Genomic DNA, 13,558 nt, shown 5'->3' with positions numbered 1-13,558 from the left:
GATGGTTCCTTTTTGACACAGCTTATACTTCTGCAAACATGAAATGAATATGGCATTGATTCAGAGTTTAGCAGGAAGTCGGGACTTTCGGGTAAGTGGTGGCAGCATACGTTAACAGTCAGCACACTTATCTCGGCCTTTCCCAGCCCAAACATGGACATATGGAGGAAAGCACAGCCTCAGAAAAGTCGGTGACCTCAGCTCAATAAACAGCTAAATCATTCCCCAGCTCTGATTCCTGCAACACATATTTGAGCCCAATCTAATCTTAAGGGTGAAGTCTGCACCCATCCCTGTGTTACATCAGTCTGGCCTTTCACAATAAAAACATGTAGTATCATGTCACTTATTAGCTCAAGAATGGGCTGGTCTAAGCATAATTTAAAAGATCTGAGTTCAGGTATTAAGGGTGAGGCAAAGCTTACCATCACTGTGCAGTCCTCAGAGCTGCTGGCGATGACTTGATCATTGTGGGGGCACCAGTCAATGTCTAACACAGGGCCTGTGTGACCACACACTGTGGGGTAGGATTTGTCAATGCGGCCCGTCTGTAATGACAAAGATCAACAAAACAGATTAACCAGATTAGTCTTTGAGAAGATTTTTCCTGCTGAAGGAAATAGCATGTTTTGGAAAGGACCATTACAGTATAATCCTTGATCCCACCTGTGAAATTAAGATCTCTCTCACTCTCTCAATCACTCACACACTCACACATTCACACACGCACACACAGAGATAAATTCACACATACCCTTTGATAAACCATAAAAGAAATAGTTCAGATAAAATGAATAAACACTTTCAAAAAGAACACATTGGAATGAGTTGGAATGTAAACATTTTCTCAGCTCCTCTTGAGTCAGGGAACCTTATTCAGATGTAAGGCAAATTCCCCATCCCACAAATCTTCAGTCAAAAGCTGTAGACCAATATATACCTTTAAACTAACATTTGACATGAATTATTCCTAAACCATTGTTAAAGTATGTACTCGTGCACAGAGAAGAACAGTCTCAAGTGCATACAGGCTCTAACTCTCCAGCCTTGTTTCGTCACTCAGCCAAAAAAGATTCAAGGTTTTATTGGTGCTACACAGAATCAAACTTAGATCAGTTTTAGCCGGTTTTGGAACACCCACAGTAATTAAGGAAAGTTATTAGTGGTGGTGACGTCAATATACAGTAGACGCAGGCCAACAGATGCTTAGTTTTCCATTACTTCCTCTTACTGTAAAATTATAACCCTGAATCAAACCTTAAACTGGACCTTTTACATAACCCACTCACGCAAATAATGGACAAAAGTTGATTAAGCTCAAACATACAAATCATTTTCAACTCCTTTGAGTACCAGGTGGTCTCTACATGCTGTTGTTGTAGATGGGCATCTTAGACACACCCAAGTCCGTCTGGACTCTAAGCACCACTACAGGGCTGAAGGGATGATGTCACTCACTAACTGTGGAAAGAGTCCTGCTAGTGGCTGTAGCCCTATTTAAAGCATGATGGCTTCCTTAATACAAAAAAGGAAAAAATCCCTCACTGCCCACAGCAACACAACAATCATAGTGGGAATAGCAACAAGAACACTAAAGAAGAACGACTTAATCTCTAAACTGTATACTCAGTAACTAAAAAGAACCAGACTTTCATCAAAACAGACTTCAGAGAATATGACTCAAAGCGACACTAATTAAGCTGTATGTAATGTTATTGTTTGGTTTGTTTAGTTGTTTGATGTCGCCTGGTGTGTGGATATCAAATAACTGGATCTTCTCTGCACGTGGCACCCTTCCATGCTCAGTCCAATCTCCTTCCATACTGTAAAATAATTAGCATCACACCAACCTATCAAGGGCCGGAGTTGAGCGGCATAATAATATTCTTGGAGGTTCGGCAGTGCCAAGCCTCCCTCGTCTTTGGGTATCTGAAGTGTAGGGAATCTAATTCTCGGTTTATGTCCATTCCAGATGAATCGTGGAATTTTTTTGTCCCACTCTTGAAATTGAGAGGGGGGAATTTGCACCGGCAAACACTGAAACAAGTACAGGAGTCGTGGTAGCACATTCATTTTGATGATTTCAATCCTTGAGCTGAAATCTAACATCAGTACTGACCATCTATCTATATTCTTAAACATTTCCTGGTTAAGAGGTTTGTAATTAATTTTCAACGATTTGGATAGTGTATTTGTAATGTTTATTCCTAAGTAATGAATTATTCTTTTGCTCCAGTTCAAATTATATATTTGTTGTATTTCTTTAGACGGTGAGTAATTAAATTACAAGATTTGTATTTTCTGCACATTAATTTATATCCTGAAAGGTAACCATACCTTTCCAATAGTTTCATCAACTTTGGGAGACAGATGTCTGATTGTTTTAGATGAATCAAAACATTGTCAGTGAATAGCCCAATTTTGTGCTCCCTCCCTCCCACTTCCACCCCCCTTATTTCTTCATTTTGCCTTATTGCTTGAGCGAGCGGCTCAATAAAGATTGAGAAGAGCGTAGGGGAGAGACAGCAGCCCTGTTTTGTAGATCTTTCTAACTTAAACTCTCTGGTTAGACTCCCATTTATTTTTATTTTTGTCCTTGGATCCTGATATAATGTCTTAATACAGTTAACTGAGTCTTGGTTGAACCCAAATTTCTCTAAATAACTGGATCTTGATCACCAGCAGTACATTTGTATTCATTCATTCAAATCACTATAATCAACAAACGTTACACTAAACAGCTAATATTAACACAGAGGTGCTGTGAACTACCAGACCTGCGCGTCACTTTGGTGAGCAGTGGTGGACAGTAACAAAGTAAATTTACTTGAGTACAGTACTTAACTAAAGTACAGATACTCCAAAGATGTCCTTGAGTATTATTTTTTGGGAAAACTTACTTTTACTCCACTACATTCAGGAGACAATTATTGTACTTTTTACTCCACTACATTTCTATCAATGCTTTAGTTACTCACTACTTTTGCTTTGAAGTCAGTTCATGAATTTCCTTCTCTTTTCTGAAATCAGATCCCTAAGACAGTAAAATGTGTTTGTGTAGTTCTGATTGTCTCTGTGGTTTAGTCATACCTGTATATCGTAGGTCTCCACGGTTGAACGTGGAGCAAACACACAGAGCAAATTTCACTCAGATAAGGCAGTTAATTTAGAGGTGGTAATGATGGCTATAATTATTCACCTGAGCACCCATGGCCATATCTTCAGCCTGTGTTCGAGGTTTTTAAAATGAAGAATGATACGTATCATTTGAAATGTTCTCCCTGTTCCCCTCTCTGGCCAAACATACAAAAATTCACAGTCCAACCTGAGAAAGCGTGATGAGCTCCGTAACATTTGTTTCATTCCAGATGAACATTTCAAACTAAGGTGTCTGTGCTTGGAGGAACTTAGTTTCTGTTTTTATTCCTTGGTATAGTTTTTAGAGATTTCAAGTAACGGTTTCTATAATAAACAGAATGTAACAGAATGTACTCCTTTGTATTCTTGACTGCACTCATGCTTTGTGAAAATACAACGTTTTGAGATTTTTTAAGAAGTACTTTGAATACTTAAGTATTTCTAAAAGCAAGTACTTCAGTACTTTAACTCAAGTAATAATCTGACAGAGCAACTTTCACTTGTATTGGAGTAATATTTGACCTGGAGTATCTATACTTGGACTTAAGTAATGAAGCTGTGTACTTTGTCCACCACTGTTGGCGAGTGAGTCCTGGCTACAAAACACAGGGCTCTTGATGACCATGCTGACCCCAAATTGTACATTATGGTTTTTGTAGTCAACCGATTGCAGGCCGTCAATTAAAGCTTTCAAAGGGACAGAAACCCCATGAGACAGTAAATACTGCCTACAGAACATTATGTCGAGATTTTGCAAAAGAGGCCAAAACAAAGAGGTTTGGTTGCTAACATCCTGTTTATGTCAACAGTTCACCTTTAGAAAGCTTAGATTCATCTAAACTGATATTAAGTATGTTTAGTAAGACTGAATAGATGCATACTGGATCAGGACAGTGCTGCAAAGGCTTGAGATTCATACAAGTCACAGGTAGCCTATGGTTTGTGAAAATGTCAGGCTTGTAACCAGCATGAACTGTTTATGGTAACCATGCAGTCAGCTGACTAAGTCAGAATTAGGTTGTGATACATACTCAGAGTTAGAGATAAAATTCCAGTGTATGTGAGAATGAGTGTGTGCGTGCGTGTGTGCGTGAGTGTAATATATCACAAGATCTTGTCTCAGTTTCACCCTAACTACCGAACACACCCTGAAATCCACCCTGACTGTAAAGAAAGCAGACTTTGACCCTGCTGTCAATAGAGATCTATAAACCATCAGCCTGCATCAGATAACATTATGGTTAAATATGACACCAGTGACTTTGTCTCACAATTTTTCACTCTCATTTAGTTAGAGCAGAAAACATAAAGTAAGATATTAAAATGTAGGTTTGATTATTATGCACATTCATTCAAACTAACACAGAAGAGATTTATGAAAGCTGCATGCACAGTGATTTGAAGGAAGCCAGATGTAAAGCAGGAGGGATAAAGACTGGTGATCAGGTGTAACTACAGGAACATACAATATTATTATATTTTGTTTATCAACAACTTTTTAAGCAGTGATTTATTCAAACTGTTTCCACAACATTGACAGATCATAAGCGTTATGAATTATGTTCAGTTTAGTCCTACACCACTAGTTTTGGCAATGTCACCCAGTTCTGTTATGTAAGAGGGATAAGTCTCTTTCAACATGAATTGGTGCTCTGCTGCTTCAGCGATGTCTGTGCACTATGATGAAACATTATCCACATAGACTTCATTCAATGTTGTGCTTTTATGTCGATCTTCTCCCACTTTACTTTAAAGATACCAAACAGCACGGCCATCGAAACAGACCGTGTGGTTTTTGTAACAGGCAAGTCGACTGAAGAAGATTTGAATGTCACCACTAAGGGAGGGTTTTTAAAAAGTTAGGCTTTTAATGCTCAATTTATGTAAACAGGATATTTCTGTACATAGTGCTCTCAAAGATAAGCATCACCTCCAGTAATGTTTCAAACTTAGTGATTAGACTAGAGACAGACCAATAATGGTATTTTGAAATAATAAGAATCTACAGATGCCGGTGCTCCTGTCTGCAGACACTTGGGCATCCTTGTCAGTATGTCTGCTGTCAATCAATGTTAACGTCCTCCTAAACGATAACAGTTTTTTTCCATTCTAAATGACGGCAGATCAGATCTAAAACAGTTACTGGTTAAGTGTTTAATTTATATTCTATTATACTGTACAAAATAATGCAGCTCAATATTGCTTCTGACATAAATATCAGTCGTGTTCTGAAATATATAGCATTATCATTGTATTTTTGAACGAATGAATGAATGAAAAATCCATCCAGAACACCAATGCGATAGCATTATATATCAGCCATCCTTTTCTCTAATTTTGGGCGTCGGTATCACCTGTTGAAAAACTGATATAAGCCGAGTTTAGACCGACCTTAGAAGATATCCTACGTTAAACACATTTCAGGCATGTTACAAAAACTCCTACATTTGTCTCAGTATCAATACTTGTAATCCTTAATATGAGTGTGAATTATAATAATATTAATCTTTTGATTTTGAATAAATCTTGGCTTCTGTGGTGGACTTGTAGCACTGACCCATGACCCCACTAACACTTCAGTTGAGCCCTGGAGCTCGACCCTCTGATCTACCCGGCAGGGCAGAGTAGGACCGACAGTTCGTCCTGAGAGTCAGACGTTCTTCACATTCCACACCTCGGCCCCGGGCAGCTCTGGTATGAGTATGACTAATGAGAGCAAGAAGGCCGCTAGAGTGTTAAATATTGCACCCTTTGAGGTGTTCATTGTGTTTGTGTCTGATATACATAATTAGAAATACCAAAGTCTGAAGAGCAGACACAAGTAGCTCTTGCCTCTAGCCTGTTTCAACATATGATAACACAATACACAAGCAGTTAGCATAGAGTTATATCCCTGTAAGTGTTAGCACAGTCAGTCAACAGTTTAACTGAATGTATGACCTAAGATGTGCCCAAGGCAGCTCATGACACAAACCTCACTGTAGAGGGATAGTTCATGCAGAGCAGTGCAGGTAAGTTAGCCTGTGGCAACTTGTTGCATTCCACTCTCTTTGTACCTGCGAGAGCAGGGATTATGAGGGTAAATACGTTTGCATTGTCTCAATAAACCGAATCTTCAACCATGAAGTTACAGTCACTAAGGTGGGGAGGATACAATTTGTTATATCACTAAGAGACACATATTGGACACCTATGGATGGTTATTTAACATGTATTTGAGTGAAGAGTGGACAAAGATTATTTCTGAAATGCTGATAGAATAGTGGTCAGCACAGAGAAAGTTTTCATTTTTAAAAGCTAAACAACATTTACATGGACTTCAGATATGAAAGCGCTGTTGGGAAATATGGAGCTCAATAAGAATCAAATGTAACTTAAAGCTGGGGTTGGTAGTCAGATTTAGATACACTTTTTGTTATACTGGTTAAAATGATCTTCATGTCCCGATGGCAATCAATACATTATGTGTTCTTAAAAAAGAGCGAAAAAAGGCGCTATCTACAGCCGGAATAAACCTGGGAAAACACCAACCAATCACCGTTTTTGGGGTTCAAATTTATGAAACCAATCAAATCCCGTCCTGCTGTTCTGCCCACCTCCTGCTGTTCAGCCCGCCTCCTGCTCGTACATTTCCCCAGCGTACACTCCCCGTCCCCTGCCTCTGCTTCCCCTGCCTCTATTTACTGCCCCTCTTGCTCGTCCTCGGGCCTGTCCCCTCTGATCCGATGGAGGTGCTTTGCCCAGGACCGTAGTCTGGATCAGAGTCTTAAAAGCTCTCACCATGGGGGCTCTGACAAGCAAAAAAATTAACGACATTTAGTAAGTCTTACAGAAAATGTAGATGTATTATATGAATTATATATTTTCTCCTTTTATCGTGTCACCAGTACAACTGGATAATGCTAGCATGACAGTTGTGAGTACAAACAATATCCATGTTTGTTAAACTTTCACTATGATAATGTTTTGGTGTTTTCTTACCGCTGAGTGAGACATGAGTTGACGTAGTGCAAAACACAAACGATGTACTGAGGACCGGTTTTGAATCAGTCAGGATCATATGGTCGCGAATCAGCGGCGCTTGTGCATGTGAGCAGGGGGCGTCATTTTGGAGGAGCTCCAAGGGGAGGGGGGGCGGGGTTAGACGGAGTCCTGAGCAAATGCTACATTCAAATTCATGCTAGTTTTCCGTGACTACCAACCCTAGCTTTAAGTACCAACAGACTAATATCCAATGCATTTACTCTTCTCAAAACCTCAAAAACAGAAAAGAGCTTTTTGTATACGACAAGGTTTGAACAAGTATAAGACTTACTCATAACCCTTTGGCACCTACTCAAATCTGTGTGATATAGGATTGCTCTCTGATATGAAGACATGATAATGTTTTACCAAACCTGTGCAAAATGAAGTGCAAGAGAAAACTGACATACAGCATCTTACATCGCACAGACACTATGATCACTAGCAGGCTAGCTGGGCACAAATCACTTTTTGCACATTCAACTCAAGTTTTAAGTCTTTTGTCACTAGTCTAAGTCAAATCTACACCTCTCTTCTTTTAGCAGCAGTGTGTCCTGCCTCTTATCCTACAGTTTCTTTATGTCCATCTGTGTCTACTCTTGATATGACTCTTCGGTAGGATGCCAAAATAAGTAAACGTTCCGTTAACACAACAGGTGATCTGTGTGTGGAATAGGCTTGTTAATGAAGATCCAAAACTGAGAGTGCAGCAACCAGCTGCACAACACTGTTAAAACAGGCTAAGAAGGTTTATATTGAACACAAGACCATGACCTCAATAATTTAATTGAATGGTGGGACGTACTAAACAATATATCTCTCCCCCTCTCCGCCTCTCGGATCACCTGCAGTGCAGACACTATGCCCAACATACCAGGGTATGAAGAAAGGGGAGATAATTCATGTATTGATCTCAGACAGCGGTCTTTTACAGATAAACAATAGGTGTGATTTGACTCAAATCACTCGAGTCCCCAACTCTGCTGTATCAGAGTTTGACATTCTGTTATCATAACAGCCCTATGGCAAGGATTTATGTTGCAGGTATTACAATGTTATTGAAAACCTAACAAACACAGTAGATCAAGGCACTAAGAAGAATATTTCAGTGAGTCTGAAAGTGACGACTGGAGAGCACTCTTCCCCTTTTGTCCTCCTACTGCACATGATTAGTGCCTTCACAACTTTCACATCTCAATAAAATAAGTAAATCAGAAAAAAGAGGCCCAGGCACAGGAGACCAACCAAGAAAGAACATCCTCTCCAAGGCAAACAGAATACAGGTGTAGCAGCCATGTGCTCAGCAGCTTGGGACTAATTTTGTCCAGAGATCAGGAAAAAAACATCAACAGCACAAGCATAAGAAATACACCCACGCTATCAGCATGTGGTGAAACTGAGCAGTGGAGTACCTTACATGTCCATAACAACACTTTGGACATTTGTATCCTTCCAGAGGAATGTTAGATGCCTACAAAACAACCAGTTGCATAGCAACAAGTAAGCCTGCAGAAAATGAGAGTGAATCACACGGATAAATACAAAGCACAACGCTGAAAACGCACAAAAAATGGATGAACAACATTCCCTGAAGGCAAGAGACGACATTCTTTTCATTCACACAAGAGGCCTGCACCCTTCCTTTCCTTGAAGTTCAACATGTGATTCACACATGCACACCACTAAAAGGGTCTGCATGCTGTCCACTGCTGCTCCGAGCTCCATGGAAATTTCCACTATTACCAGTCTCCGTCTGTATGACCAGAACAACACAGTGCAGTGGTCTACACCCTGACTGAAACCTGGGGTAATAATTTATAAACAAACCTAAACCTAAAAATATAAAAGAAATATATCTATACAAATATGTGAGACATAGATATGCTGCTTTACTATTTTGTTGTGGATTGTAAATTATGTGAAAGAAGGACAACATTTTCACAAGGTCTCCTAATCTTCCTGTCCATGCTGTGATACAGTCACCTGTTAGCAAGAAAAATTATCAAGTGGAAGCACGTCCTTTAGCCGAGTGAATTTATGAATGAGTGAGAGAATGAATAGATTGATAAAGAAACAAATCAATTCAGACATTTTTAATAAAAACATGCAATGATATTGCCAGACAGATAATTGCATTAATCTGCCTCTGTTGTTAATTTGTGAATTAATCTCAGTTACACAGAATACTTTAAATACAAAGATGACATGAAAATGACACTGCACGCATCCTCTCTGATTAAAACAGATCATAGCTTTGTCCCAAAGTGAGCAGCTAAAAATGTCCAGGATCACAGCCCCGTCACAATGGATAATAAATAATTAATTAATAAATTACATTGATAATAAATTATTCAGTAATCCGGAAGCCATAATAATTATTACATTAATACAAATATTTTTCATATAGTCCTTGAATACAGTCTGTGACTCTGTGACAGAGACAACATCTGACTTCAACCTAGTTCTCTCATCTTGGCCACTCTTCATATTTCGGCCTATCCCAGAATTCACATGTGTACTGACACTGCATGAAGCAGCCAATGGCAAGGCAGGGAGGAAATGGTCTTGGAAGGCTGTCAGGCAGGGAGCAGTGAATGACCATATATGGTAAAATCTGCAGTCAGCAGGACTGAACGGCAGAAGCGGCAAAGGCAGAGGCAACCCAGCGTTACAGAGTTATAGGAACACTAACTGACCAAAGTATGGGGAAAGACCATGGATATTATATACACACAGTGTATTTTAGTGTGTAGGGACAGTGCAAAGCGTAGTTAGCAGCCAAACTGGTGCATGTGAGACAGAACAGAAATAATGTGTCACTATGCACACACACCCAGAGATTACTAACAGCAACGGTTGAGCAACGAATGAATGGTGCATTGAGGGGTTGAATCTAAATCAAACACATTCTTCACATCTGATCATCTGCTCTGTACAGAGGCAGTGTTTGATGCACCAATGTGGAACATAAGCTATCCACTCTATAAGACTACAGTTTGTTGTAGATTCATCTTAAAATGAAACACAGGATAGGAATGATTATGGGTGAACAAGAGTGATAGAATGATGAAGAAGGATATATCAAATTAGGACATTAAAGATAAATCATACAAATCATATAATCTGGAGTAGTTTATAGTTTACTGAGACTTCTTTTCTCTTATGGTGAGTAGACGGAGAGGAATTATCGGGAATGTTTCACTGAACTCTCTCTAGCTGATGCATTCACTCCCACAGCTTCCTTCATATGGAAATCAGGGAATAAATTAGCAGGCATCCCGCTAAGAAAGAGAAAGGGGGGGATTGAAAGCACAAGGCCAGGGGATGACGTGTTGAGCTGGACATCTGATGCCCTTTCAATAAATCCCTGTGCTCTGACAGGAGGAAGTAACAATACTCATGGCTGTGCTGAGTCACAGGGACCTGCTGCAGAAACCACACTCCAGTGAGTCAAACAAAGAGATGGTTCCCTCGGTTTGACTACTCAGAACGAGTGTAAGACCTCAGGTCAGGGAGACGATCCTCTACATCAACCTCTAAACCCGAAGAGCTGATTTACTGTTTGTTTCTGCATTCACAAAATCCAGACAAAGAGTTGAGTATGGTGCTTTTTTTTTCAGGACTCATAATTTTAATAATTAATTCTCCTCCCATTACTGAATTGCTACAACAAAGACAGTGCACAGTTGCGTGTGGCTTAATTGTGAAGGGGGAAGGAGCATCATCTCACTTCTCTCCCCCCCAACCAAAGTGTGATTATGACAAAGGGTTGCGCTGAGAGCAAGCGTAGGACAAAGGCCCCCGAGCAGCTGGCTGCCCACAGGGACTGGGAGGACCACAGCACAGGCAGATGGGTTAGTCAGACAGATGCACCCTCACATTGAGAACGGGGAAAGGGTGGGTGGGGGCGTTGAGGGAAATGTGCCCTTAAAAATCTAAATGAGACCCAGGTGATTTAAACTGGAAGTATACTTCAGTCAGGCCCAAATATTTATCCAAAAAGCAGAGCTCTAAAAGTAAAACATATTTTGCAAGGACAGCACAATAACAGACGGACAACTACGCCGAGCATTGACAAATGAGTTAAACATGCATCACATTATGAGCTGTGATTTCTTTTGTGTGTTAAAAATAATGTAAGGTGCTCAGAGTAACTGTATTACTACACCACTGCAGTGCAGTCTAGTATTATCGCTTGTAGGAACAGACCTGCCCCACTTTTCAGACCTGCATTGCCAGCTGAGGCTATACTGAGATTTCCAGATGGACCTGCTTTGTCAGATAAAATCATTTGAGCATACTGTAGTGATAAACGTGAAAAAGAAATCATTGAGAAAAAGAAACAAATTAAAGGGAAATGACCATCAATTTAAGATCAGGAATGACTGCTGTGCCTTATTTCTAACAACTGACCGTTTTCATAGGCTGAGCTGTGACACTGGTATGGTGGCAATGAGTACAGGTCACACTGTCAAAAATACACCGTACATAAACACCATATTATAATGCTCTACTGGCATGGTATTCCCCTTTGGCTCCACTGTCTCAATGCATGGCCTGTTGAAATGAGGAAAACACTAAATCTGAAGGATTAGTCTGCGTCAAGCCTACCAGCTTGCATGTGGGAAAATCCAAAAATCAAGAGAGCTGTTTTAATCTCTCAGTTGAGGAAATTGCCTGAGGTTAAGTAAGAATATAAAGACCTCAGTCTCTCACATTTTCTTAAAGCAGAAGTCAAAGTAGAATTTGTTCAGCAAAAGCACCACAACTGTACCGGGACACGGAAAGCAGAGGGCAGCTCCAATCAAACACAGACACAAGAGGAGGAGGAGGCAGAGGGAGTGTGAAACCGGTCGAGCTCGTAGCCCACCTCCAGTGCAAGCTCCGTATTGAATGAGGTGCTGAGAGGTGGAAGCTGTGTGATGACAGGCCTAAGGATCCGGTCGCCTGTGCCAGAGCCTTCTCAGATGACATGGCTATGCACTGGTGTACACTAATTACAGGCCCAGGTTAAATCTGTCAACAGTGTTGCAGTACTTATGTCACTCACAGTGTCAGGACTTGCCACTTGGCCATATCACGGAGCTGCCAAACAGAAACACAAGCAGGCAGAAGTTCACGACTATCATCTGTAATGGCACCCAAAGCTTGTCTGCAGGAGATGCCGGGCCCCCTCTGACCTCTATTGGACTTTAATTAGCCCAATTATGACACCAGTATTTAAAAAAAAAAGGGAGACGTATTCACACAGCTCAGTTGTTTACTGCTGCACACTCCTCAAATGCTGTCTTGCCTAACCCAAAAGTAATTCTAGCTGGAGTGGAGAGATTCCTTATATGGAGGTAAGGATCAGGAGACTGCTGGCTCCTGGGTTTTGGAGTAGTTTCTGCTGTACACATGAGGGTGTGTGAAACAGCTGCTGGTAAACATTAACCTAAGGTACACTGACTGAGGAGTCAGCAGTCCTGCCTGCAAGAGGTAAAGCCCCCGATGCAAATTATTATTTACTGTAAACAAAAGACAAGAAACAAGCTGGGAGGAGGAAAGAAGTCAAAATGATCTGTTTCAGCTCTTTTAGGTGATATATGTTTGCATTGATGTCAGTCTAAATGTGATCCTTCAGAGCCTTTATGTCACTGATAATTGGACAATACAAAGATTTTCCCTCCACCATCCATCCTATTAGGAAAATGTGACATATCAGACATCAAACCTACAGTCAGTGGTTCAATGTCTCTGAGGTCACACGGTTGATTAATGTGAACTTTTTTGCTACTACTGATCACCAAAATCAAAATGACTAATCACTCAATGTATCATAGCAGTCTGCCGTCTCTGATGTTAACCTGCATTTGGCAAAAACTGATTAACAAATCTTTTGTTAGGTACAGAGTGTGTACTACTGGTGTTACAAAACCAAGCAGTAAAGCAAACAAGCTTACACATCCACTTTGTCTCATAGCTCTGAGCTTACCTTGTTAAGAGGGAGAACGAGGAAAGCTCCACCACCACTGGCCTCGATAATTATGGCAACGAATTTTGGGTTGACTACACAGAAAGAGCTGTCCCATGTGACCCTTGACACCCGAATATCATCATAGCATTGGTCATTCTTCACCGCCGCGCCGAAGACGTGACGGAATTTGCTCGGTCGTACAACTCGTCTCATATCTGTGTGGAGAGAAGAAAGGACAACGAAACATAAACATGTGCTTGTTAAAAATGAAGTCAAAGACAGAGTGCCAAAATGAATGCGTAAGTTAGAACTGTTAAAAACACAGTTATACAGGATAGAGAAATGCAACAAGCACCAACACTCATTCATAGGCTCCAGCACAGCTGCCAGAACATCTGAGTTCTTTCATACAGCTTCTTTACGCAATAGCAGATGTGTTTG

At 40.5% G+C, this 13,558-nt stretch overlaps 1 protein-coding gene across 1 annotated transcript in view; it reads right to left on the bottom strand.

The window, feature by feature from the left end:
* The window catches only part of coro1ca (coronin, actin binding protein, 1Ca), a 39,464-nt gene that overhangs the window by 7,786 nt on the left and 18,120 nt on the right, over positions 1-13,558 (bottom strand). The window contains exons 2-3 of the mRNA XM_034692470.1: positions 13,136-13,332; positions 426-548 (exon numbers count right to left, since the gene is read on the bottom strand). Coding sequence (XP_034548361.1) covers positions 426-548; positions 13,136-13,330 — 318 coding nt within the window. The 5' untranslated portion in view covers positions 13,331-13,332. The remainder of the gene's footprint in view (positions 1-425; positions 549-13,135; positions 13,333-13,558) is intronic.

This window comes from Notolabrus celidotus, chromosome 9 (assembly GCF_009762535.1).
Source record: "Notolabrus celidotus isolate fNotCel1 chromosome 9, fNotCel1.pri, whole genome shotgun sequence".
NCBI lineage: Eukaryota > Metazoa > Chordata > Actinopteri > Labriformes > Labridae > Notolabrus > Notolabrus celidotus.
Note: the sequence above shows the minus strand (reverse complement) of the source record. Positions and strands in the feature narration are given on the sequence as shown.